Source organism: Ascaphus truei, chromosome 8 (genome assembly GCF_040206685.1).
Source record: "Ascaphus truei isolate aAscTru1 chromosome 8, aAscTru1.hap1, whole genome shotgun sequence".
In the NCBI taxonomy this organism is placed as follows: Eukaryota; Metazoa; Chordata; class Amphibia; order Anura; family Ascaphidae; genus Ascaphus; species Ascaphus truei.
Window position 1 is genome coordinate 24,637,101 of NC_134490.1, and position 25,582 is coordinate 24,662,682.

Below are 25,582 nucleotides of genomic sequence, written 5' to 3' on the forward strand. Positions count from 1 at the left end.
AACGGCGAACATATTTTACTTTATTTCAAATGTGTCATTTAAAATGCAAGTTCTAACACAAACATTATTAATATGATTAATCTCTAAACGATGTACAGGAAAGGGTTATATTAACCCCTTGGTGTCATTCTAGCAATAGGTCCCAGCTCTTGACAGGCGGTCTGATACCAAACACAAAATTAGCCCCTGCATGGCTGGAGGGACCATCACCTGCAGGGGTTACACCGATCACAGCAGCATCTGGAAGATCCAATGTCTGCTCTTTTATGAGCTGCATTTATATTAAATATCACTTTTCATATAGTCAATTCCCAAAAAGTCTGGCAGTTTAAAGATGGCCGGCCGTATTGTCAAGGCGATGACTGATCGAACAGAGGCAAACATCAGAACATTTGTGCACCACTTAGAAAATAACATTTAAAAAAAGCAGCAAGTGTTTTATATTTTGTGGAGTGTGTTAGTCTTATTAGGATTAGGGAGCACGTTTGGAAGGCCACAAGCCATCTCTCACCCTATAAAACCTGACATTAAAAGTGCTAGACCCTGTGTGAAACGCTGAATGCTTTCAATTGAATCTAATTTTAATAGATGCGTCCAAGGTCGCGCTCATGGTTGCGTTGTGGGCACACTCCTGCAGCCCCAGCGATCTGTGCACTTGGCTGCAGGAGATTGTCACGGACGCGTCACAAAGCTGGTTCGCCCTCATTAGCTGAACCAGCTCACGTGACTGCAGCCGAAATGACAAATTTACTTGTCTGGACAAAATGTAGCAGCGTCGACGCGCTACAGCGCCGCTAGGGGCAGTGGGCACTTGAGGAACTACAATAGGAAAACAGGTAAGAGTTCCGGACGTGCGCATGTAGCGACGCCGCCACCATGAGCGCAGCCTAAGGCCGCGCTTATAGTGCCGGCGACGCGACCGATGACGTTACCCGTCGCCACTGGCGAAAGTTGTAATTTGATTTTTAGCGATGGCGCTGGCGACAAGGCCAGTGACGTCACTAAAAGGGGCGGGCCACGCAATTTGATTGATTTAGGGTCACACGTGGCGACTGTCTCTAAAAAAATCAAATTTTCCCGGCTTCAACATTTTTTGTCGCTCTGTCGCGCTTACGACGGAGTCAATGTATTTGATTCGGAGCGACATCGTGTCGCCGTCGCAAGGCACTATAAGCGCAGCCTAAGTGAGGCATTATATCACTCTTTGGTGCATCAAAAACAGGTCCTTTTGTTAAACCGCAACACTCTAATTGAAATGACCAGTGCCGCTTCTGATATAGCTTTTCTAGCGCATAGTCCATCCATTGCCAACTAATATCCATCTACCAGCTTGTGCTACTTTGGATAAGGATCCATTGTTAGAACTCAAGAAGTAGTTTTTCTACATATTTATATACAGTTTCCATGTTGCGAGGTTCCAGCAAAAAACCTGGGGAAGGGGGGGGGGGGGTAACAATGGATTCTGAACCCTATGCCGCAATGTGTCGCTAGCCTTGAAGGGGTTAATGTGTACAATAGACAAATGTATTGTCCTAAGTTCATAAACTTTCCCTGCTGGTGGGTTATTTTAGTATTAATAATCATGTGGTGGGCTAGTATACTTACTCATGTTCATCAATCTATATATCTATATATCTTCATTGCTCCCGCTGAAAACACAACATATCCCGTTATCACGCAGAATATCAGAGTTTCCATAAGGTTCAATGGCAGTGATCACACAGAAACATATCCCGCCATAACACACCAGCAGGACCAATAACATTTGCTACGTCTGTGTGAGATATATATCCACATGTATGTATATTTATGTGCCTGTATATATACACACACACACATGTATTTCACAGTTCTAGTATCCGTATTGGTCCTGGAGAAGTAGGTTGTGATATCTTTTAGTGGACTAACAGAGTATACAGCACTTTACCCAGCGGCGCCAGTGTTCAGTACTGATCTGCTAGCAGTGATGGAATGCAGAGACTGCCTGAAATGAATTTTATGGAGCTCTGGAGACCAGCACTGAACTCATTAGGGACCACCAGTGCCGCAGGGAGCAGTTTGAAATGGTCTAGGACAGAGGTTCTCAATGTGCAGCCCATTGCTTTCCCCCTGTAGAGACGGGTAGCTATCAATCATTGTCACAACAGGAGGGTAGGATCCCAGCTTTTACGTTGCTTTTCTGCCCAACAACCTGTGAAAAGGTCCAGCATGTACCCAGGTAACATTAGGCATCGCCTGCACGTCTGTTAATTCTCTATCTCCGTGTCGCTGCTGATCACTGCCTTTCCAAGACCGTTGGAATGCCCGTTGCTGACGCCGTTGGGGTGATGGCCATTCACGTTAGTGCAGGGCTTCTTCATGGAGATGGCGCTCGGCGTGGAGACTGCATTTGGTCTTTTGAGGCTCATAAAACTTCTCTGCATCTTGTGTTCCAGCATCATGTGGTTTTGGGGAGACAGACCCACGCAAGCCCTGGAAGAAGGGGGGGGGGGAGAACTTACAAACGGCTCATTCGCTTTTTGTGTCCAATAGAAAGTCGTGACAGCATTGTTACATGACATTGCAGAGTCTGATTGGGCGGCCCCCAGCCATGTTTGTTTTGTCATGCAAGTGCTGGCAAAAATGGAAAACAAATGTCTAGGCCAGGGGTGGCCAACTCCAGTCCTCATGGGCCACCAACTGGTCACGTTTTCAGGATATCCCTACTTCAGCACAGATGGCTTAATTAGTCCATGCTTCAGCACAGGTGGCTCAACTGATTGAGCCACCGGTGCTGAAGCAGAGATATCCTGAAAAACTGACCTGGTGGTGGCCCTTGAGGCCTGGAGTTGGCCATCCCTTCACCAGGCTTCCCTAGGTGGTGAAAAAATTAAACTAAAGACATATAATCAGCGCTCAAACCTATAAACCCTAACCTATATACTAATTAAAATAAATAGGTGCTCTACCAACAAAAGGGGATCCCCTTTATGGGAAACCCTACACGTGATTCCTCACAGACTAATTTGATAGAATGGGGAATGGCTGCCTTAGGAATATAACAAGCCTATCCACAAGGCACGTATACAGAGCATGAACAACAAAAAACAAAAAAAACACAAAGAACATACAATACAAACAATGATTCCCTGGCGCACTGACAGATATTAAACCTGACAGGAGAATGCAGTCCCGTGAATCAAATAATGATAAAGGATGAGGTCCACAGTCCACAATGTTCCGTTCCTTTTAGATTGGAAACTTATCTGGAAATGAAAACAAAACAACCATTGCGCAGTACCCTATCTGTCAGTACCCTATCCTGTACCCTATGGTACTGCGCAATGGTTGTTTTGTTTTCATTTCCAGATAAGTTTCCAATCTAAAAGGAACGGAACATTGTGGACTGTGGATCTCATCATTATTTGATTCATGGGACTGCATTCTCCTGTCCGGTTTAATATCTGTCAGTGCGCCAGGGAATCATTGTTTGTATTGTATGTTCTTTGTGTTTTTTTGTTTTTTGTTGTTCAGGCTTCCCTAGGTGTTTTGAGTGCAGTGGTTCAACTCCCAGGGGGCCCCTGGTTCAGATAAGGTAGCAAAAATAATACTCGGTTTGTGGGTGGAGGGGGTTGCTACTTTATTTAGCCACATTTGGGTGATTTGTTATCAGGATCTGACACTTAAAAGGAGCATTACTAGCAATCATGGTTTTTTTTTACTAGGGTTGAAGCAGGAGATCTCCTGAGCCAAACCACATAAATTTCGGCTCAGGGACCCCCTGCTTCCAGAGATACTTACCTCGGAAGAAGGTGCCGGTATCTCTCTGCTGTTTAAATGTCCTGCGCCACATGGGCCAATAGGAAGCCACATGGGATATCACGACCACCTATTGGCCCAGAGGACCTTAAAACCGCCATTTCCATAGCCCCGCTTTGGTCTGCTAGGAGCACCCCCTTCCAAGGTATGTATCTCGGGAAGCAGGGGGTCCACGGAGCTGAAATGAACACAGATCAGCTCCAGAGACCACCTGCTTCAAAACTATTTTTTTGTCACCTGGAGTATTTTTAAATAATTTTTTCAAGTTAGTTTCTAATCACGTTGAGCTAAGACTTGGGGTTTAATTTCCTCTGGCTGCTCCCTTGTGTCTGATGTCACGGTGCGTTCAACAAGAGTTTGCACAGGCAACGCCGCCCCTCCCCCCATTCTCCTCCACTTTCCCTCCGGAGCCGTACAAAATGTGAACGGTACCTGAGTACATTCTCAATGCAGTTCCTTTGTCTGAAGAGAGCATTGATTACGGGGGTCCCCTCTGGAACGAGGGGAGCTTTGCAGAGGAAGCTCAGTAGGGACAGGATGCTGTGGAACGTCTGGTACTCCGTGTCCTTCTCTGTGCAGAAGGTTATTCTCTGGCAGATCTCAGTAAGGATCACCAGGTCAAGGATGATGGGGCTGGCAAGCAGAGAGTCCTGAGAGAGAGGAGGGAAGAAGGTCTCAGCAAACCCAGGAATCCCCCACTGCTTCTCCCTCTGCGGTGGAGGTGGTTACTGCATCTTCATTCAATACACAAGTTTATGAGTTTCGACCAAATATTCGAGTGGAAGTTTTTGCTGGCAGGTACTTATTGTGCCTCTAAACCCCTTCAATGCCTGCTCTTTTATATTTGTGCATGTGTGTAAAATGTAAATACACACACACCTATGCACATCCTAGCTGCTATTTATGATTGTGTCTGTGTGTGTGTCTGTGTGTGTGTGTGTGTCTGTGTGTGTGTCTGTGTGTGTGTCTGTGTGTGTGTCTGTGTGTGTGTCTGTGTGTGATGAATGTGGATAGTTCATCTTGCTTCTTGCTCAATCTTTCAGTACATGGAAAACCATATGACTACTTTGCCTAATTTAGTGCATACGGAAAGATAGTCTCATTGAGACTGTAATCAAATAGATCATTCATGTTGCAATGTTCCACTTAATCTCAACGTAATTCAGAACCAAGCTAGGTTTTCAGATTTATACATTCCCCCCAAATAATTGTAGTATTTAGTGTTGTACTGCACAAGTTTTTTCTAAATATATGTTTATTACTATAATTAATTAAATGTTTGAATATTAAGAAGTGGCTGAAATAATGTTACACCGGTTTCTTAGCACTGATCTTACTGGGCACAACTACCCTCAAAGTGGGATTATTACAACCTTGTGTAGGTAAATATGACAATTTACTGGGGCTGGAATACGAACCAGGTTCACCCCTTGTGATTATGCAGACCAATTACAAATGAAGGGGGAAAGCTCATCATACCTCACATGTGTTATGCAGCACAATCGTGTTGGTTCCCCCCATCATTATTTCCGATGTGTACTCATCCATAGCTCGCTTGCTGTCTCCCACGTGTGGGACGTATTTGATCACCACCTATAGTACAGCACAGAAACAGAGGAAAACTTAGGCTGACACACACACTATTGAGTAGAAACGTGGTACACTGGCTATAAGTCACTAATAAATAGGGATGGGTAACCACTATGGAAACTGCTCTTAGTATGTCCAATTCTTTTATGCAAAGGAGAATAAGACAATTTGGCAAAATATTGGAGTCAAAAAGAATTTCCGCAGGTTGTTTAAATATTCTAAAAGTTTGAGTGGATCCCTGCAGCTGCTGGAATCCCTGCTGGATTTGTTACTCAGCAAGATCTGGATCCCCCCCAACAAACATCTTATAGAAAAAGCAGCAGGTTAGTATACTCTGAGATCAGAGTGTAAAAGCAGAACAAACCTATTTGCAAAGCACTTAAATGACATCCTAAATCACCCTGGCTATAGTACAATACGACGAGTATGCTTTCTCTCCGCTCTATTCTTTCTCTCTTTCTATAGAGCATAATTGCATTAAAGACCTTTGGCTGGAAGCAAACAAACCAGTGTTTATGCAACAGCTTATACAACCGTTATGAAAATGAACAGCAAGTGCATTGTGGTTATGACTCTGACACCCTATCCACGGTCTTATCGGCAGATTATCACTGGCTGGAGCATGCTGCTATATTACCTTTTTACTACTTTTATGTCTGAAGCACTTATTCCCTTGATCTGTTATTTGTATTATGTTATTTATATGATTGTCATGTGTATTACTGCTGTGAAGCGCTATGTACACTAATGGCGCTATATAAATAAAGCCATACATACTATACACACACACACACACACTAATATATATATATATATATATATATATATACACACAGTGGTTGACAAATCACCAAAAAATCTACTCGCCACAAAAAAAAATCTACTCGCCACCTAGAACCAAACGTGTGCTGCTTGGGCCAATATTTACTCGCCCGGGGGTTAAATCCACTCGCCCGGGGCGAGCAAATGTATAGGTTTGTCGAACACTGTTATACACACTCACACACACACGCGCATATGTATATATATATATATATATATATATATATATAAAAAAGTGACACTGTGTGCTCATTTGCATGTCATTTCCCAGAATCCCTTGCTGCAGTGGAAGTGCTGTATGCTGGGTGATAATGGGGAAAGGCGGGGTTGCAGACCTGCCTAAAACATGCAGATGAGCATACAGTTGTATTTGCATATTTGCTTTCCTGTGGAGGGTTTTTGTCACTTTTTTTACTCACCATAACTTAACTCAGTATTATGGTATAGCCTATCCCATAGCCTCTTATGCATATCCAGTTAAAATCAACCCCACACTGATGAGACCCATCAAGGTCGAAACAGCTGTCTGTGGGTGGTTTTCTGGGTATGCACCTTAACCCTGGCTGTGCTCAAAGCTGTGACCATGCATCAAGCTTAAGCCTATAGGTTTTTGAGGCAAAAAGTGACACTGTGTGCTCATTTGCATGTCATTTCCCAGAATCTATATATATATATATATATATATATATATATATATATATATATATATATATATATATCTTAGATTAACAGACCTGGTCTCCTTACTACACATTGCCATACAGCACTACTTGTAGCTGGACAATACAAAGGCAGTTACACATCTGAAGATGCCCTCATCTCTGACCCCTTCTTATTAGGAGTGGGGTGTACTCTGTTCACCTAATTACAGTGGAGTAAACAAAAGGGGACAATTATCCCCACAGTAGAACAAAAAAAAAAGTAGGGGTACTCCTAGTTTTTCTTATTTGTATTATTAATAAAGTTATCTGTGAGTAGGGTTACTGGCTCTGCACTTCTTTTACCCAGGCTGGACTGAAAAGCTGTGTAATACGGCAGGCATAACCTTACAGGGTTCCATGTTAAAATGGATAAGAAGTAAAGAGTGACTGATTTGCACGTCATTACCCAGAATCCCTGGCGGCAGTGGAAGCACGGTTTGCTAAGAGATAATGGGGAAAGACAGGGGTGCAGACCTGTGGTGTATTTGCATGTCTCAGACAAGTGGCATTTTTATTAATGGTTTCATTTAAACCCCCACTTTTTTATTTTTACCACTACTCAGTTCTAAGGTTCAGCAGAGTTATGACCCTGGATTAAGCTGAGAATGTCTTTATTTAAACCGCACCTGAATAAGCGACCTGTGCACTTTGGAAACCTCTCTGGACACTACAAATGTATTTTGTGGAGAGGTCTCATGTCGGTCCCTGAAAATGTATCACAACGCACAACGAATCTCGCCATTACTCACGCAGTGATCGGGTTTCTCGTTAGGCCCGTACAGAATGGGGTTGGACTGAACCATATCATCCACCACGTTGCTCTTGGATATCTCTTTGGAGCGAAACTGCTGGGGAGCGGAGAGGTTCTTCCCATCGTTATTGCCCAAGTGGTTATAACTCACAATGGACACAGTCTGTGTAAGGGAAGCAGAGGTCAGTGTGACAAGGTCGAGTTAAAAATAAGGGACATACAGCCAAATGCAGATCGGTGGGAGGAAATAACAGGAACCATCTGGAAAAGGTGCAGTCCCTCCTAGGACTAAAATGCACCAATGCCAGTGACATGTTTAATTATTCATTATTTAAAACTAATTGAATCAAAATATACTATAGTCAGGATAAAAGTAAGGCTGACAGTACCGTCCCTAAGGGAAGGGAAATATATGACTACTGTAAGAAAGAATCCCTCTGAAGCACTCAAGTATAATAAGTATCAAATTTATTAAACAACGTCTATGAAAACAAAAGTGCTTCAGCACAAATGGGAACCAGCTTACTTCTTTGTTCAGCTGAATCGTGTCTCTGCATAATAGGAATCGGCCAAGTACTTTTCAGTTTGTTCACACGCTCAGGAGTTCCTGGACCTTATTATACCTACTGACTGCAGCTAAATGATGGTGTTTCACCACCAGATTCCTTCAGGCTTCTGCTATTACCCTCCCTATCATCTATTGAGGGACTGTTTGGTTTCACTGCTAGCACGTGACTGGCCGGTCTAGGGAGGGGAAGGGCACCTTTTTGCCCGGGCCCCCTTGGTCTGTATTCCCCGCATTCGAGTGTTGTCTCGGGGTCCTACTAACATAATGTGTAGCATTGTGTCTTTGTATCAACTTAGATCTAACCATCATAGTGTTTATAGAGGGTTTGTCTGTTACTTTCACTCCCAAGGACTGTTTTAACTTTTGTTTTCATAGACCTTTTAAATAAATTTCATACTTATACTTGAGTGCTTCAGAAGGATTCTTTCTTAGAGAGAGAGAGAGAGAGAGAGAGAGAGAAAAAAAAAAAAAGAAAGCCCCGAATAATAGCACTCTAATATACCTGTTCAATATGCAAATACAAATTTTATTGAATAAACTGTCACAGAACAAAGAATCTAAAAGAAAGCATTGAATAGTTCAAAATCAGGCATAGATCCCCTGTATGTAAATCTTTGCAATCCTCCTCTAACAATTAATTCAAAATTGGGCAAAAATGTCTCAAGTGGAAAGAGTGTGTACCCTTGAGTGTGTCAAACAAGGGAAAATAAAGTGCTGCAGTAAAGGGCCAAAATGAGAAGGAAGTGGCAATGACCAAGTACACAAATCATAGTAACCAATGCTCAATCCTAGGGAATCAAGTGAAGCAATCTCTGGAAATACAGTACTTCAGTACAAATAATGAGAGCAATGGGTGTAAAACTTGTAAAAGCACACTCCAAGAAGCTGCATACCCTAAATTACATAGCACCTAAGCATCACACACACATAATAACTATAGAGGTAGCAAGGAGCAATAGCTCAAAACATAGTTACGTGTCCCTGAGGGGGGACAGACCAGGGGATCCTGCCTACAGCACCCACTCCTACGCATTTCGGCTAGATGCCTTCAACTGGGAGAGGTGGGGTAGGCATGGCAACGTGCAAGCTTAAAAGGATTTCAATTATGCCCATAAATGTCGTCACCTGGTGAGAATTTGTTTAATACATGAAATCTAAGTGGCTCACATGAGTATTCATTACTAACAAACCTGCTGCACATGTCACTGATAATATCATTAAACGGAAGACCAGCAATGCAAAAAGCCCTTCCTGTTTCTTAAGGGCAAGTCTGCCAGATCGATCCCCTCATGTGGCGTACAGCGCATGCTCGTGACGTCATCGCTAAGCCGCCAATACAGCCGTGCGTCGCTTCCTCTTCTCCTCAACCCAGTAGGGCACGGCCCAAGGTACATTGAGTCTAAGTGGCTCACAAGAGTATTAATTACTAACAGACCTGCTGCACATGTCACTGACAACATCATTAAACAGAAGCCCTGCAATGCAAAAAGCCCTTCCTGTTTCTTAAGTGCAAGTCTGCCAGGTCAATCCCCTCATGTGGCGTACTGCGCATGCGCGTTACGTCATCGTTAAGCCGCCGATACAGCCGTGTGTCGCTTCTCCTTCTCCTCAGGCCAGTAGGACACGGCCCAAGGTACAGCCGACTGCGCATGCGCGCGACGTCATCGGCAAGTGCCCGACACAGTCACACATCGCCTACCTCCCGGTCACACCAAATCAGGGAAGCACAGTGCGCGATGTAGCTTATTGCACATGTGTCTGTGCAGCACCCCATATAATCTGGTACTCTCCATTCCAAAGGGCTGACACATACACACGTGCACTGCGCCAGAATCGATCTCAACTCCTCATTAAAAGGTATAGCAACCACAGCAGCTCAGCAAAATGAGCTAACAGGCACAGCAAGCATCAATTATACAAGACATAACAGGCACCCATTATACATGCCCCTAAATATAGAAACAAATCCATAGGGCATCCCAGTCTAATTAGTACGTAAACAATATTTCATAATTGTTTGGTAAATTACCTAAGAAGGCATTATTAAGCACACTAATATGCATTAATCCATATTAATCAATAATATATAGAAAATATACAGTCCTGATCATATGATTCTTCAAACATGGGAATAAGTGAACAAATATTATAACCACATTCATAAAGGGGTATAACAGGATATAAAGGCTACTGTCACAGAATGGATGAGTCACTCAGTCATTTAAAGGAAATTCCTTAATGTATAGCTAGATGTACTTTCACAACAGTAGCACTAAATATTGGAAGAAACATATATAAACTGCCTCTTCTGTTTGAATTCACTTGGAGATATTCCCAGTATGAATAAATATCATTGCTAAGAGAAAGAGCGGACCCCGCATCCACAAGAGATACACACACACACACACACACACACACAATATATATATATATGGTATCCCGGATAGCACATAATAAGTACTCTCTCGTATCATCCCAGTTGGGCCACTAAAGTTACCTTGAGGCCGGCACCGATGAGGAAATCCACCAGCACAGATTTAATCTTGGTCTGTCCGGATTTAAAATCATCCCCGCCAATGAACACCTTGTGCCTGATCGCCAGCTCGATTGCCCCGGGGACAAAGGTGTTCTGCGGGGACCCGTTGATGTACGCACAGCCCTCCAGGATGCTGGCCACCGCAAACAGCGTGGAAGGAGAAACTTCAAGGCCACGCTGGGGGGGAAGACAAAATAATGGAGGTTAGGAGATGTGCAGGTTAAAGAAGTAGCTCAGTGGTAATGTAACTGCCTTTGAAGTGGGTGAAACTGGTTCAGTGTCAGCTCTCCTTGGGAACGACACTATCTCCCTGCACTTGTCACCATAACTAGATTGTAAGCTCTTCAGGGCAGAGACGGATTTTGCTCTGAAAAACACCAAGTCCGTGCTATATATAAAAAAAAAAATCTTTTTTTAGAGATGCCTTTGCCCTGCGATGTACACGGGCTGTTTAGACTGGAAAGGATCCAAGTGATACTAAACCACTGTCACTTTCTATGTTGACAATTATTTGAAGACGGGCTCTAAATTCTATGAAAGATACAGTTTAAACTTATTTACATGTAATGTAAATACAGATACAGATACACTGTAAATACAGACACGTACATATATAGATACACACAAAAACATAATACACAAATACACTGTAAATAGACACGTGTATATATATATAACGGAAATAGCCGTGTTAGTCCAGTTGCGATAGTGCAGAATAAATGAGTACTTCAGTATTAGGTGATACCTTTTTTATTTGGACTGACAATTTATGTCATAGGACAAGCTTTCAAGTGTGTGTGTGTGTGTGTGTGTGTGTGTGTGTGTGTGTGTGTGTGTGTGTGTGTGTGTGTGTGTGTGTGTGTGTGTGTTATATATATATATATATATATGTGTAGAGGTATCAGTACCGTGTTAGCCGAGCTTCAATAATCAAAAAATAAATAGATGATACCGTTCTGTGGCTAACGAAATGCTTTTATTTGTGCGAGCTTTCGAGAGTGCGGTACAATGTGGAATATATATATATATATATATATATATATAATCATACAGATATTATGTACAGTATATATACAGTACATACACACGTGTATGATTCAGGTCACACACACGTATGTTTATGATTCAGGTCACAGAAGCTGATAAGTGCAGCTGAATCCTTCAGGTTTATCTGCTCTGTATCAGCCTTAGCATCACATGTTGAACAGCGAGAGCTGCAGAGCACAGTGACAAGCAAGGGAGGAGGGCTGAGAAAGCAGCTGATGAAACACAAGGATGCCGTGAGAAAGTGGAGAGAGTCGCGTGTATCTGGTGCCACTGCTCTTAACCAACCCGCTGAGCCAAGCTGTGACAAAGGGTTTTATTGATGACTGGGCAGAGGGGGAAGAGGAGGGGTAGGAAATCATGCAGTCAGATAGGGTTTCACCCTCCTCCAGTCCCACTACCTGCAGAACTGCTATCTCCTCCCGTTATGTATGTACTTAACTATGTACTATGTACTTAACTCTGTATATTACAGTGCAGACCTACTATAGGGGATTTAACCCCTTTGCTTCCAGGGATTAAAAGCAGCCAGCAAAAAAATAATAATAATTATCCTTTTGTAAGAAACTTAATTGGCTTCCTTAAACAAATCTAACTGTGCTAAAATCAAAGATCTGGCTGCGTTTGTTTCCCTGGGAATTAAATACAAATTGCATTTCTTCTGGGGCCCCTGGTTAAATCTTATATATTCAGGTCTGACATATACACAGACACCAATTTTTAAACACTTACAAAGTGCTAAGTTGTGCGATCACCAATTGTTAAGCAGGACCTTGCAGGGGTAAATTGCCTGCCCCTCTCTTCCCTTTGCTCCACAAAGACCATTCAACACCCCTCTTCAGAGTCAGCCGACATGCACGAGAGAAGCCCGGAGTGTGTCTCACCTCAATAGCTTTAAGAAGATTATCAGCTGTATCATTAACTCCAGGAACCAGATCGCAAAATCGCTCTGTGTTTGCCGTCCACAGCACAATTACTTTATCCACCCCGCTGGTCCGCTTGAAGTCCTGTATATCTTCCCTGATCTTCTGGACCTGAAGGTAAAATATAATGGTGTGAGCAGCGGTCGAAGCGAAAGAAAGCAGCGAGCGTGCGTCTGAGAAATTCAGACCCGTCAGGAGGGTCGGGACAGATAGCTATTTTGTCAGAATGTTGTAAAGAGTTATAGGCTGTTTATGCACCAAAACAGTAAGGGAGAGATATTTTTTACATCTGTTTAAAGAAAAGGGGAATTTAATTTGTAAATACAAAAAAGTAGTGGTGATCTGTGCCCTTGAGATCCGATAAGGTTTGGCTGATAAGGCCAAAGTGGCAGAGAAAAGTAGTTGTACTGTGTTTATTTCTGTGGGAGAACATTTTTGTGAAACACAGAAGCAATGTTTTTAGATCCCCCAAGCCTAGTTCACTCACTGCATTGTCACACACTGGTCAAGTTGCAGACAAGGATTCTGGGTAAAGGCATGTAAAAGATCACACCGGGCGTTTCATTTTAAGCGTCTTTCACATGGGCTTGTAGAACTAAGCCTGGGGCAGCACTCAGACTGAATACTCATTAAAGACAAACCCGCTGTCTCTGAGCAGGTCCATTGATTCTGTTATACAACTTATACAAAAGAGGGTCACAGTAAGCCACAAGCACAACTGGACTAATACTGGTGTGAGAAGGACTAATACTGGTGTGAGAAGGACTAATACTGGTGTGAGAAGCACTAATACTGGTGTGAGAAGCACTAATACTGGTGTGAGAAGCACTAATACTGGTGTGAGAAGGACGAATACTGGTGTGAGAAGGACGAATACTGGTGTGAGAAGGACGAATACTGGTGTGAGAAGGACGAATACTGGTGTGAGAAGGACGAATACTGGTGTGAGAAGGACGAATACTGGTGTGAGAAGGACGAATACTGGTGTGAGAAGGACGAATACTGGTGTGAGAAGGACGAATACTGGTGTGAGAAGGACTAATACTGGTGCAAGAAGGGCTAATACTGGTGCGAGGAGGACTAATACTGGTGTGAGAAGCCTACTAGCCAAGAAGTTGAAATGTGAATGCAATACTAAGCCACTTCTTCACTACACAAATTCTACACGCATTAACTTAAATAGTACTTCACTATATGTTTTTTTCCCTATTCTGTACAATGAAGTACAGAATATATGGTTAATCACTGTCCATAGGCACGTGGTAACGTGCCTATGGACAGTGATTAACCATATATTCTGTACTTCATTGCTCCAGGCAGGAGGAAAAAAAAAAACTTAAAGGTAAATCAATGGTAGACTGTCTAGGAAGCTAAAAGTGACCATCCTTGTGCACTCATTTGCATGTCACCACCCAGAATCCTTGTTTGCATTTTAACCACTGTATGACATATGTGAATGAGTCAGGTTTTGGGACCGGTGTCATGGAACAAGAACTACATTTTTGGTTCACCCCCCTCTTGCCCTTGCAGCTTCTGCCTGTCAGTTCTTATTTCAGCTGCATGGAGTTTGCATACACATACTGTGCCTGTGTGACATGTAACAATGTTGCATTTCTTGCCTCTGGACATGAAATCAGTGAGCTGCTACTGCAGCCTCTGAGATCCTCACCAGAATGGGCTAGTCTGCCACCCCTCCTGTTTGTTCAAAGATAGTCTGTCCCAAGACTATTCCCTTTACCCACACTGCCCCTCACTTCCTTTTCCACCCTGGAGACAGTGAGTACAGCACCCTTCTCTGTTAATCTCCCATGGTGAGGCCATCTCTTTTTACCTGTTTCCAACTATAAATCACCACTACATACCATCCACAAGTATCTGTATTCTGCTGCTTTTCCCAATAAAGTGGAGGAAATATTATAGGACTTGGAGTGATTAAAAGGGAGCTGAGTTAATGCTATCGGGGGCCATTCACACATCACACGTGACCCTGGCTTCAGAAAAAACGGTGAAAAACATGAACATACAAATGTGTTTTCCATCCTTGTTGCAGAAATGAAGGAGTACATTGGTAAACAATACGCTAAGTGGACTCCCCCTCAATCTGTGGATTAATTGAACATCCCAAGATTTTCTGATGGCTGGAGCAAAGAGATTGGTTTAGTGCATTTGTGACATGAACCCTAGCCTATCAGAGTGCTGCGTTTCAGAACATTCCAATAAGGAAACTCTTTTGGTGGTAACACAATAGGGTCTATGAGCTTAGCCTGATGGTGCATTCCGATTGGTTAACCTTAAGGCTATGGGTTACCGTGTGCTTCCACTTACCTGCTCCGCTTTGGTTCCATGGATGACATGATCAGCTCTGTCCTCTTGATTAGCAGCAATGAACTCTGAGATGTAGATCGAAGGCCGTGGCTTCATCTTCTCCATGAAAGGCCTCAGCTGCTCCTGGAGATGCCAGTCCAAAACCTCAGCCCTCCTCATGGCATCCGCCAGGTTCAGAGAGGAGATGTCCCAACCTGGGAAGCAGACAGAGGAAATGATGGGAGACACTACAAGCAAAGCTCACTCTGGGTCTCATCTCAAGGAAGTTTGCAGAGATCTAGTAGCCATATTGATTCAAGAGAAGTGATGGTCTGTTGCTAGTTGATGTCAACAGATGTCAACCTCCAAACAGTCAAATCGATGAGACTTGTGGGTTCTGGACCAGAAGATACCATTTTAATGAAGAAGTACTGACTTATCAGTGAGACTCCAAGCAAGTCTATAAGACTCTGATGCTAAAAATCAGAGACACACACACACACTTCGTAAAAAGGCCATTTGTATATAAAATCTAGACTTACCATCAAAAACTATATCATTAGGATGGACCATAGGAAGCAGATCCCGAAAGGGGACATACACATCCCCAGTGGGACTGCTGCCCAGACACACCGTGGACGACTGAAACAGGGAGCCGTAGTAATTAGCAACCTGTAACGAGAAAGAGGAAACCCATAAATCACAGGGTAATATCACGCCAAGCCCTGACACTGCAGGATATAGGCTGCCCTTGCTCCTACCCATAAACTTTGTGCTGCCTATGATTATGTACTGCAGTACTAAATATATGGGAGAAAGTGCACAGACGCAGAGATATGATATCACTGTGCAATATGGAGATATGATATCACTGTGTAATGTGAAAATATGATATCACTGTGTCATATTACCATAGCACTAATCCCAACACACTTCAGTTTAAAGGTGAACTAATGGCAGTGTTTGTTTAAATGGGTGCTTTAAAAGGGCAGTCCATCCTAAAATAGAAATCAAAGGATGCTCAGTATATTAAAACTCATAAAAAATGGCATGAAGTTGAAAAAAAAAATACAAATGTAGTAAATATTATCTAATACTACAGAACTCATTTATTTGTAAAAACACATGTAGGATACTGCTTTGATTGTGCCTTTAAAAGGCCTATATTTTTGCAGCTAACTTTGATTCATTAAGTGTGCTGAAGGTTACTAATTTGGTTGCACAATCAATCTGCCTCCACAAGGAATATACAAACCAGCGAAGTACTCAATTTTAATTTGTATAAGCATAAAAACATAAGTCTAGCAGAAAAATAGTGACAGTAAAGCATCTCGCTACTATAACGTGAAAAGATACTTATCCACATTAATACAAACCCACTGGCGAGAGACAAAGGGGAAAGGAAGAGGGGGGAGGAATAACAAGAAAGTGAATAACTACCAAAAAGGGGCAAAAAGGGGGCATGAATGCTTCATAACACAGGGGGGCAATGCTTCGGGGAAAGAAGCCCTTCTATAGGCCGGTTCCCACATGCCCCTATTGGATCGTGGCACTTCCCTTTGTAACTGGATAAGAAATCCGCTAATAATAAGGTTATTCTAGGTGTCCTGGTTAGTGCATTTTTTCAATGGCCAATTTTGGTTTAAATCGGAGCAGTACACCTACAGAACTGCCCCCAGAAATATACGGTCACATTTATTAAGCAGTGCTACGCCAACACGACCTTCCAGCGCCCTTCCCTTTGGAAGGCTGTAAGGACCCAGCAGGGGCGACACCACTTAGTAACTGTGACCCAATCACTTGAATGTGGCGAGTGTCTTCCAGCATGGAAGGTGCCGAGCGCTCTCTCCCGGGTCCATATTCACTAAGCGGTGTTACGTGATCAAAAAAAAGTTGTACCACTATTTGTTTTATCCCCTGCTACACATTGCACCCAACCCCCCAAAACTATAGAAATCCATTTGGGCTGAGAAGGAACAGCACCTTTAAATGTAAAGAAATAATAAAACAGGCTGTAGATTTGTAGACATTTCGATGACTTATTTGTGCTTCCTATATACATGTACCTGTATTGAATTATTTCACGGTTATTATTTTAATTCATGTTTCCTCTTTTTTTAGTTGTCACATTGTGCAGCAGTTAAGTTAATTGTGATGTGTTATATAATATAACACAAACTGCTAGCACTATAACCAAATGTCACACGTGACAAGTAAGTTATCCTTCTTATTATGCAGTGATGGTTTTGTGCGAGTCCTGCATTATTATTCCACCAACCACTTCCCCCCCCCCCCAATTATGGATAGCTGTTCCACGGAATGTCGTCACTTCTGGGGTTAGGTTATCAGTTTATCTTCTACTTAAGAATGTAAGAGCTGTGTATTTGTTGACCTTGATAAAGGTCAAAATATAACTGAATCTGCACACAGGTAAAATTCTCTAGGCTGGTGTGCTGCTCCGGAATTTGTGAAGACCCCTCCCCTCGGTCCCCCTCCCTTCCTCCCCTGACTGTGGTGCGGGCCTTACCCGGCGGTGGATGCAGCCCACCCAGGTGGTCGGAATACGGACGTTAGCCCCATCGAAAGTCGGGGCCAACTTTTGCAGTCACTACCTGGATGGGTTCCATCCGTCGCCACCGAATAAGGCCCGTCTCCACATGTAGGGCCCAGGGAGACTTTGTTTTACTAGGCTAGACTAGTTCCGCCACTGGGGAGTCCTACTACTTTTTCATTTGTAACCCAAGTGAGTATACCACTCCGTTTTTATTGACAAACTTATGCCTTCACTTTTTAAGTCAAGACATTTTCGGAGGCCTCTGTTCCCTCCGCGTTTCCAGCATAAATAATGTATAAATCTTTGGATAGTCTGGTCACGAGCTTTCCCTTAATGTTAGAAAAACAAAGAGTCTTAAGTCAGGCAGCACCGTTACTTTTTAAAGCCACAAAAACCACTGCCTAACCTTCACTGGAAGTGTTGTGATTGTATATTTCTTTCACTGCATAGGGGATCATTTTGAAAGTACATGTATTTTTACGATCCTATGAAAGAGTCATAGCCCCATTAAAGTTTAGTGCCTCCTTCCCGTGCTGCATGCAAGATCCCACTAATAATAATAAAAAAAGGTATTGGGTCATGAGGTCTCCCGGTTACCTTCTTCCCAGTTTTAGTCATCCATGAAAGCCCCATCCGATTAGCCAAGACGGCCGCTGTCACAGTAGTCCCGTTGTTTCCTCCCCAGCCGACCAGCATGACTCCGAGTTTGGGGACGCGCCTCTCCGTGCGGAATTTGAATTGGGTGGAGCACGGTCTGACCTGGGACCAGATACCAAGGATATGGGATGAGCCTACATTTTACACCTCCACCTCATCATCATCATCATCATCATCATCATCAGCCTCTTACACACATCAGCTGACTCCAAATACTTCATTGAGGATAACTGGTTATACACATTGATAGCCCCCATAGAGTGTACGGTGTTCGCTGGGTGAACTCTGGATTTTGGATTATTAAACTTCATTGACCCTGTTACTGGCCGGGTGCCCGCACAAAAGTGTTAACTCAGGGCTTCTCCAATTCAATCACCTCAAGGCCCCCCAATAGGTCAGGTTTTCAGGATATCCCTGCTTCAGCACAGGTGGCTCAATCATTGGCTCAGTCAAAGAGCCTGCTTCAGCACAGGTGTCTCAATCAGTGGTTCAGTCAAAGACTGAGTCACTGATTGGGCCACCTGTGCTGAAGCAGGGATATCCTGAAAAACCTGACCTGTTGGGAGGGTCTTTAGGACTGAAGCCGAGAACCCCTTGGGTTAACACCATGCAGACCTGCAGCCTCAGCCAGTTCTCTGCACAGAAAACCATAGTGCACCCTACAAGTGCTGTAACATCCTGCCCTGAATGCAAGTGGGGGAAAAGGCCATATTTAGCATGCAGAGCAGCAGACCATTCATGTGTCAGCAGAAAGCAGGTTAACAATCTGCAAACACTTACCTTGCAGCTAAACTGTATTGGCGTTCAGCTCAAATGCATTCATGGGACGTAATGGATTGGCACATATTGCAGACAGGTTTAGTAGTAATGCTCTGAACGCGCTACATCATTATTACTACTCCTACTAAGGCCTTATCCCCAAATCCTTATATGTGCAATCCATCGCCATAATCAGAGCTCCTCGTGACCTTGGACAATTCCCTTCATCCCCCTTTACCTCAGGAGCCACAAATTAGATTGTAAGCTCTACGGGGCAGGAACACGTGCCTGCAGAATCCTATGTATAGCATTGTGTACACTGTCAGTGCCACACGAGGAGGAATTATTATTATTATTATTATATGACAGGGCTAGCACTACCTGGAATTGGTTTCCCCTCCAAAATTCACAAAATCTACTGACAATTGTCGTTTTAATGTTGGCCGCTGGATCAGGGAGACTCCGTGGCTGCCGTTTCCTCTCCCAGAATCCACTGCTGGTCTTATTTTCACTGTTGATTGGCTTCTCCCTTCTAAGTGAGGGCAGTGACATCATCAGTCTGGACTGAAAGCGGCACATTGTTTCTGCATGTTGTTCTATCGCAGGCAGCAGGGATTTTCAGAGAGACCTTCGCCCACTTGGAAAAGGTCAGGAATGCGGGAGGGATAAACTTTTACACGATAACTCCGACATTTCTCATTAAACAGACATGAGAGAGGGAGTGGCTCAGTGAGTAAAGACACGGACTGGCACTGACTTTGAAGCAGGGGTTCAATTCCCGGTGTCGGCTCCTTGTGACCTTGGGCAAGTCACTTTATCTCCCTGTGCCTCAGGCACCAAAAACATAGATTGTAAGCTCCACGGGGCAGGGACCTGTGCCTGCAAAATGTCTCTGTAAAGCGCTTTGTAAAACTAGCAGCGCTATACAAGAACATGCTATTATTATATGGCAGATAGAATCAGGTGAAGCTTTATTTCCAATCTGATAAAGTCACTGCCCTCACTTGGGAAGGAGAAGCCAAGGAGAGGATTCTCACACAGGGAGAATGAGACGAGCAGAGGATTCTGGGAAATAGCAACCACAGAAACGCCAAGACAGCAGCCAATCCTTAAAACGACAATAGTGAGTACATTTGTGGGGGCGTTTGGCAATGGCATTAGCTACTCTTTCACATCTGTTTAGCTGAAAGTTAATTTTGGGATAGATTAAACGTTAAAACCCTCCATCTGTTAGCAATACAAATGTTATTTATATGATTGTCACTTGTATTACTGCTGTGAAGCTCCATGTACATTAATGGCGCTATATAAATAAAGGCATGCATACACAATAATGTGTTAAATACACTTCAAATATAGGAGCCAGTCCGGTAACCTTGGTAATGCCGTTTTCTTCACAGACTTGCGTGGTGTTATAGCTGTAATCTGCTAATATCACATCCTTCAGGTAGAGCACATGTGGGCTTTCAACCTTGAATTTCTCAGCCATCTTTAAACTACGGAATTAAAAGAATAGAAAATCCGGTTTATATAGTTTAAAATCATTCTAAAAACACTTAAGATTCTGGAGACAATGACAAAATATAAAAGTACACGCCATGTGTAACATCTTTTATTTATTTATTTTTACACATTTTTTTTTTTCCATACTTTTAGATGTCCTGGAAGTAACCAAAGGTGGTGAAGTGTTTTTACTATCTTTACCTAAGTTATCATGCAAGAAGTGTTGTATAATATCTTAAAGGTCAAAACAACGAATTTTCCAGGCAATTTTTAATCTCAAGGACACTACAGTTGACATGGAGTCATGCCTTGTGATTATAGGGAAGGATATTTCACCAGCAGCAAAAGGTTCTTCTGTACAGCAGATTCCCAAACTTTCTACCCCGTGCTAGAAAATATTTGTTTGACGAACCTGTAACACACGCTGTTATAAGGTGTGCAGACAGCACAGGTGGTATAGCTGTCAATCACTGCGAGAGCTTCCAAAGTCACGTCCCACAATGCCTTGCTGCTGTGGATGCAAAGCATTGTTGGGAGCGACTTTGGAAGCTCCTGAGGTAATTGACAACTATATCACCCACACCAAGTGCGTAGTGACCGGGGTCCACCATTTTGAGGGAGAACCAGTAGGGAACACCTCACAAACCAGTGTTGATTCCGGGGAGAATCTGGAGTAGTCGAGCAGGGAGAAAGGGGGCGGTGGTTGTTGGGCAAGGAGGGGGGCGTTAGTGCAAGTGCTGAGAGAGTAGTGGGACATCCTGGTCTGTTCAGGACGAGGAATGAGGAGCCCGTTGGGCCCCGAGACGATTGTCCTGGCTCTTCCCTTCCATCGCCAGCCCTTTATGAGACACAACTGCCAAATATTTCACGGGAGGGTTTTGTATGCCCTCCTCCGAATCCATATAACTGTGAATATAGAGTGAGTATCTTGTCCAATTAGAATATTACACAGGTAAAACCTAATGGCCAGGAGCCTTTTTTAAATTTATTTTTTAACCTTGTATGCATCTACTGTAGGTTTGTCTAGTATGTGCGGTTACCATGGTAACCTTTAGAAGACTCTGGGGAGACATCCATTTTAACTTCCCGGATACTTAATATTTCAATTGCTCATAAATCCTGAACGACACATCAGACTAAAGTAATTAAAAAAAAAAAAAAAAAAAATTAAATATCCCCTGGAAAGGTAAGAAGAGATCTGAACCACCATATTCATATAAGGCTTTTCCCCCCAGACACGAGACACAGGATACAGATATAGAACTGAACAAAAAATACAGAATGGAAAGTTCAGTATTCAATGTCGGATTGGTGTGTGGTGGATTAATCAAATGTCTGGGTAAACAGATAGGTGGAGCCTGTTTTAAGGGGGCTTCTTGGATCATATCAGGCAGACGACAGAGAAGCCCAATGCTACATCCAACATGACAGAAATACACAGTAAAATACTTATATATTCTCTTGAAAAAGGGTCATTTAGTTTAACCCTTTGGCCAAAGCGTTGTAAGATCATATCAGGCACACAAGTTTCCCAGTAAATTTTCTGCCAATGAAACCAATCTCGCGGTGGCATTTAAGCTGTAGACTCAACCTGCTTCAACCATTCCCTATTGATTTGTGAAACGGTGCTACAGTATCTTCTAGGATAGGGTCTGAGATCCCCAATCCTTTGCATAAGTAAACTCTCCTTCACTGTAAGGGCTTTATTACCCTAATCACACGCACTCTGTGCACAATAGGAGCCTTTACATGAGCCGAGTCACCCGTTGTAATGCTGGCAAGTTCAGCCAATAAGTAAATGACAAGGCGGAGTGTCTGACAGGTAGGGAAGCCCTGCGGGTCGGTAAGTTCAGTGTGACAGGGAGGGGATGTCTTTGTGGGTGGGGAAAGAGCAGCTTCTTCCTGTAACAAGAATGAATGAACACATGCCACGCTTCTATAATAGGGGCCATTACACAACCAGGATATGCTTGGGAGGGGGGAGAAGAAGAGGGGATTTAAATCCTTTCAAAACCAGAGCGACACTGCTGATATATATAGTTAAGTTCTACTGAGTGCGAATAGCCGTAAGGGGACAAGGGTTCGATTCCAGGCTGGGATGTTTACTGAGTGCGAATAGCCGTGCGGCTATTTGCACTCAACTGTGAATATCCACTGCCATATATATATATACACACACACACACACATATATATATACACATATACACACACACCGTACATGAGAAAAAGTGGGTGAAGGGTGCTCCCAAAATATGCTCGAGTGTCAAGAGCCACCACAGCTCGTCACAACAATATATCCAGTATATATACACACAAATCTCATATATTATGTGTTCTTGTCTGGCCTCGTAGCCTCTATTGCACTGTGGGATGTTGGTGCATTCATAAAATAATACATACATATATATATATAATTGACATCTATACAAATTATATTTATGCACTAACACACCCACATATATATTGATACATTAACACACAAATACAATTTTTTTTTATATATATATATAATATATTTTTTCATACACACACTTCTCTTTACCATTTTGATCCTTGAGATAGATATTTACACTGAGAGATACAATAATTACATAGAGATATACACGTGTCCTAGCTGTGAGTACTTACCAGTGCAGGAGATGAGTGGAGGTGGTGAGTTGAGGTGGTGAGTGAGTGATCCCTTGCAGCCTCAGGAATGCTCCTGGTTACATGCAGCACTCTGTTTTAATCCTGTCCTACAGGCTGCTGTCTCCGCCCCCACCCCCGATCTCTCCATCTGAAGCCATGCCCCCCCGTCACTCCCCTTCACACACCTTCCTATTACACAAGCAGAGGCTTCTGGATGTATTACATAACCCTTTTGCTACCAGAGGCAGCGTCTTTCCCCCTACGTCTAGTAATTGCTAAGTGGAGTAACTGCTAAGTGGTGGGTCAGGAACCTTTTAGGGGTTTGTGAGGTGCTCCATGATAGATATACAGGCAGTCCTCGGTTATCCGACACAATGCGTTACTCAAAATGGCGTTGTAAAGCGAAACGTTGTAAAGCGAAACACGTTTTCCCATAGGAACACTGTTTAAATGAAAGTTTCCGTTCCTGAAGGCATTTTTAATGCTAAAATACACAAAATATTTTACGCAGGCAATAAGATATGCAGCGCACACAAATTATATAGTGTATATACTGTATTATATATATATAATATAACATAATAAATAATATATTATATAGTATAATATAATATTATATTGTATAATATTAAATATATACGCTCTTACGACGCTTTGCAACGTTGTTTATGTGAATGTGTATATATATATATATATATATATATACAGATACACAACGTTGCAAAGCGTCGTAAGAGCGTTGGATAAACCATTTTGGCGTTGTAAAAATGAATATAGGTATGCATTGCATAGCGTTGGATAAGCCATTTGTTGTAAAGCGAAGCGTTGTAAAACGAGGACTGCCTGTATATATATATATATATATCTCTATAGTGGATCCCAGGCAGTATAATGGGATCCTGTGCACACTAAGGTGCAAGTTGGGGCCTTATTAGTTAGTGAGTTCCCCTCACAAGCTCAGGACACTATACATCCTGGGATTGGGCAAACAGTTTTGTTAGCAATAGTCTGACGAGTTGGCAATAAGATTTATTAATTGGGTTCGCTGAACAAATATTTTCTAGCAGGGGGAACAATGTAAGGAAAGTTGGGAACCGCTGGTCAGGGCAAATAAATTAGCATGTGGCAGTTGTCAGTTCAATTCCCCTAGGTGTAGGCAAGTAATAAATAAACGCATTAACTATTTCACTGACCGAGGAGCAGGCAACGCATTGCAAAACCAGCAGCGAAGGGGTTAAAAATCTATTTTGCATTTCTTTTCCCCCAAATGGCTATAAGATGTTACCATATGAAGTAACGCTGTGATAAGTACAATCTCTTTGCAGTGGATGAACCCCAGTGTCCGCTCTCCCTGTGAGCTTGGCAGTCACCTTACCTGTATCTGCCTCCCCGTTCACTCTCTGGGGCCGTTATTTGTGGCTGCAAATTTCTGTGTAAAGTCAGCGCTACGTTAAAAAAAAAAATGTATATAAAATGTATATAATTATCTGTCCTTTAAAAGAGCTTCACCTCAAAAAACATTTTTTTTTATTTTCCCCTCCCAGGTGAGAAGCAGGTGGTCTCCAGAGCTGAACCGCATTAATTTCAGCTCCGGGGACCCCTTGAGACGCCCTCCCGGATACCATAAAATAGCGACCAATATTGGTAAGTGTCACCAGAAATGTGTTCACATAACAGCTAATCTAATCTACTGACTTCTAAATAATTGTAGTGTTAAGGATGGTTACCGCATCAGGGATTATCAGTGGCGGCTGTTTCCTCTCCCAGAATCTCCTGCTTGTCTCATCCTCAATGCTTATTGGCGGCCACCCGCTGACTGGAATTCCAACTCCATCTGATTCCATCTTCCATGCTGTTCTATCCCAGGCTGCAGGGATGTTTTAGAGGAACTTTCACTTCGAAAAATCACTGGGTAAACTTCTGCCTGCAGGAATGTGGAAGGTAATCAGAAAAAAATAATACAGCTCAACCCCCTTATAACACTGTGCTTGGGGTCCAAAGAATCACATCACGCTATAAGCGGATCGCGTTCGAAATAATGTACAATTGTATGCATTGTACAATAAAGTATTTGACACCAATAATCGTGTTGTAAAGAATTCATAAATACGAAAATTGGGAGCCATGCTTGCATCGCATTATAAGCAGATTTGCGTTGTAACGGATCTCATTATAACGGGGTTGAGCTGTAATAATGTTTTTAATAGAGGGTTTGCATTTGGAAGTGTCCCAAAAATATTGTGTTGCATAATTTCTGCACAAGAACAACTACTTTTTGATGCGTTACACCCGCCTCCTTCAAAGGGAAAAGCAATAATAAAAATATTTGTTGGATATGTATAGCCCTAAGTTAGGTTTCATGTGATCAAATGCTCCTTCTTTGATATTGAGCCAGAAACATTATGCTATAGGAGAAATGATGGCACACACAGATCAGGCTGC

The 25,582-nt window shown here is 42.8% G+C and overlaps 1 protein-coding gene across 2 annotated transcripts; it reads right to left on the minus strand.

Annotated features, from left to right (window-relative positions):
- ISYNA1 (inositol-3-phosphate synthase 1) lies at positions 1–23,287 on the minus strand. Of its 2 annotated transcripts, XM_075610838.1 has the most exons (11): positions 23,141–23,287; positions 20,383–20,503; positions 18,189–18,350; positions 15,580–15,709; positions 15,059–15,252; positions 12,695–12,844; positions 10,728–10,943; positions 7,661–7,825; positions 5,278–5,391; positions 4,231–4,448; positions 1–2,472 (listed from the first exon to the last, which is right to left on the minus strand). In XM_075610838.1, exons 2-11 carry the CDS (start codon positions 20,494–20,496, stop codon positions 2,247–2,249), a joined length of 1,689 nt encoding a protein of 562 aa, XP_075466953.1. In that variant the 5' UTR covers positions 20,497–20,503; positions 23,141–23,287; the 3' UTR covers positions 1–2,246. The 2 variants fall into 2 exon arrangements, with proteins under 2 accessions (XP_075466953.1, XP_075466954.1); XM_075610839.1 differs by lacking the exon at positions 20,383–20,503 and having other exon boundaries at positions 23,141–23,253.
- Between the last annotated feature and the right edge of the window lie 2,295 nt (positions 23,288–25,582).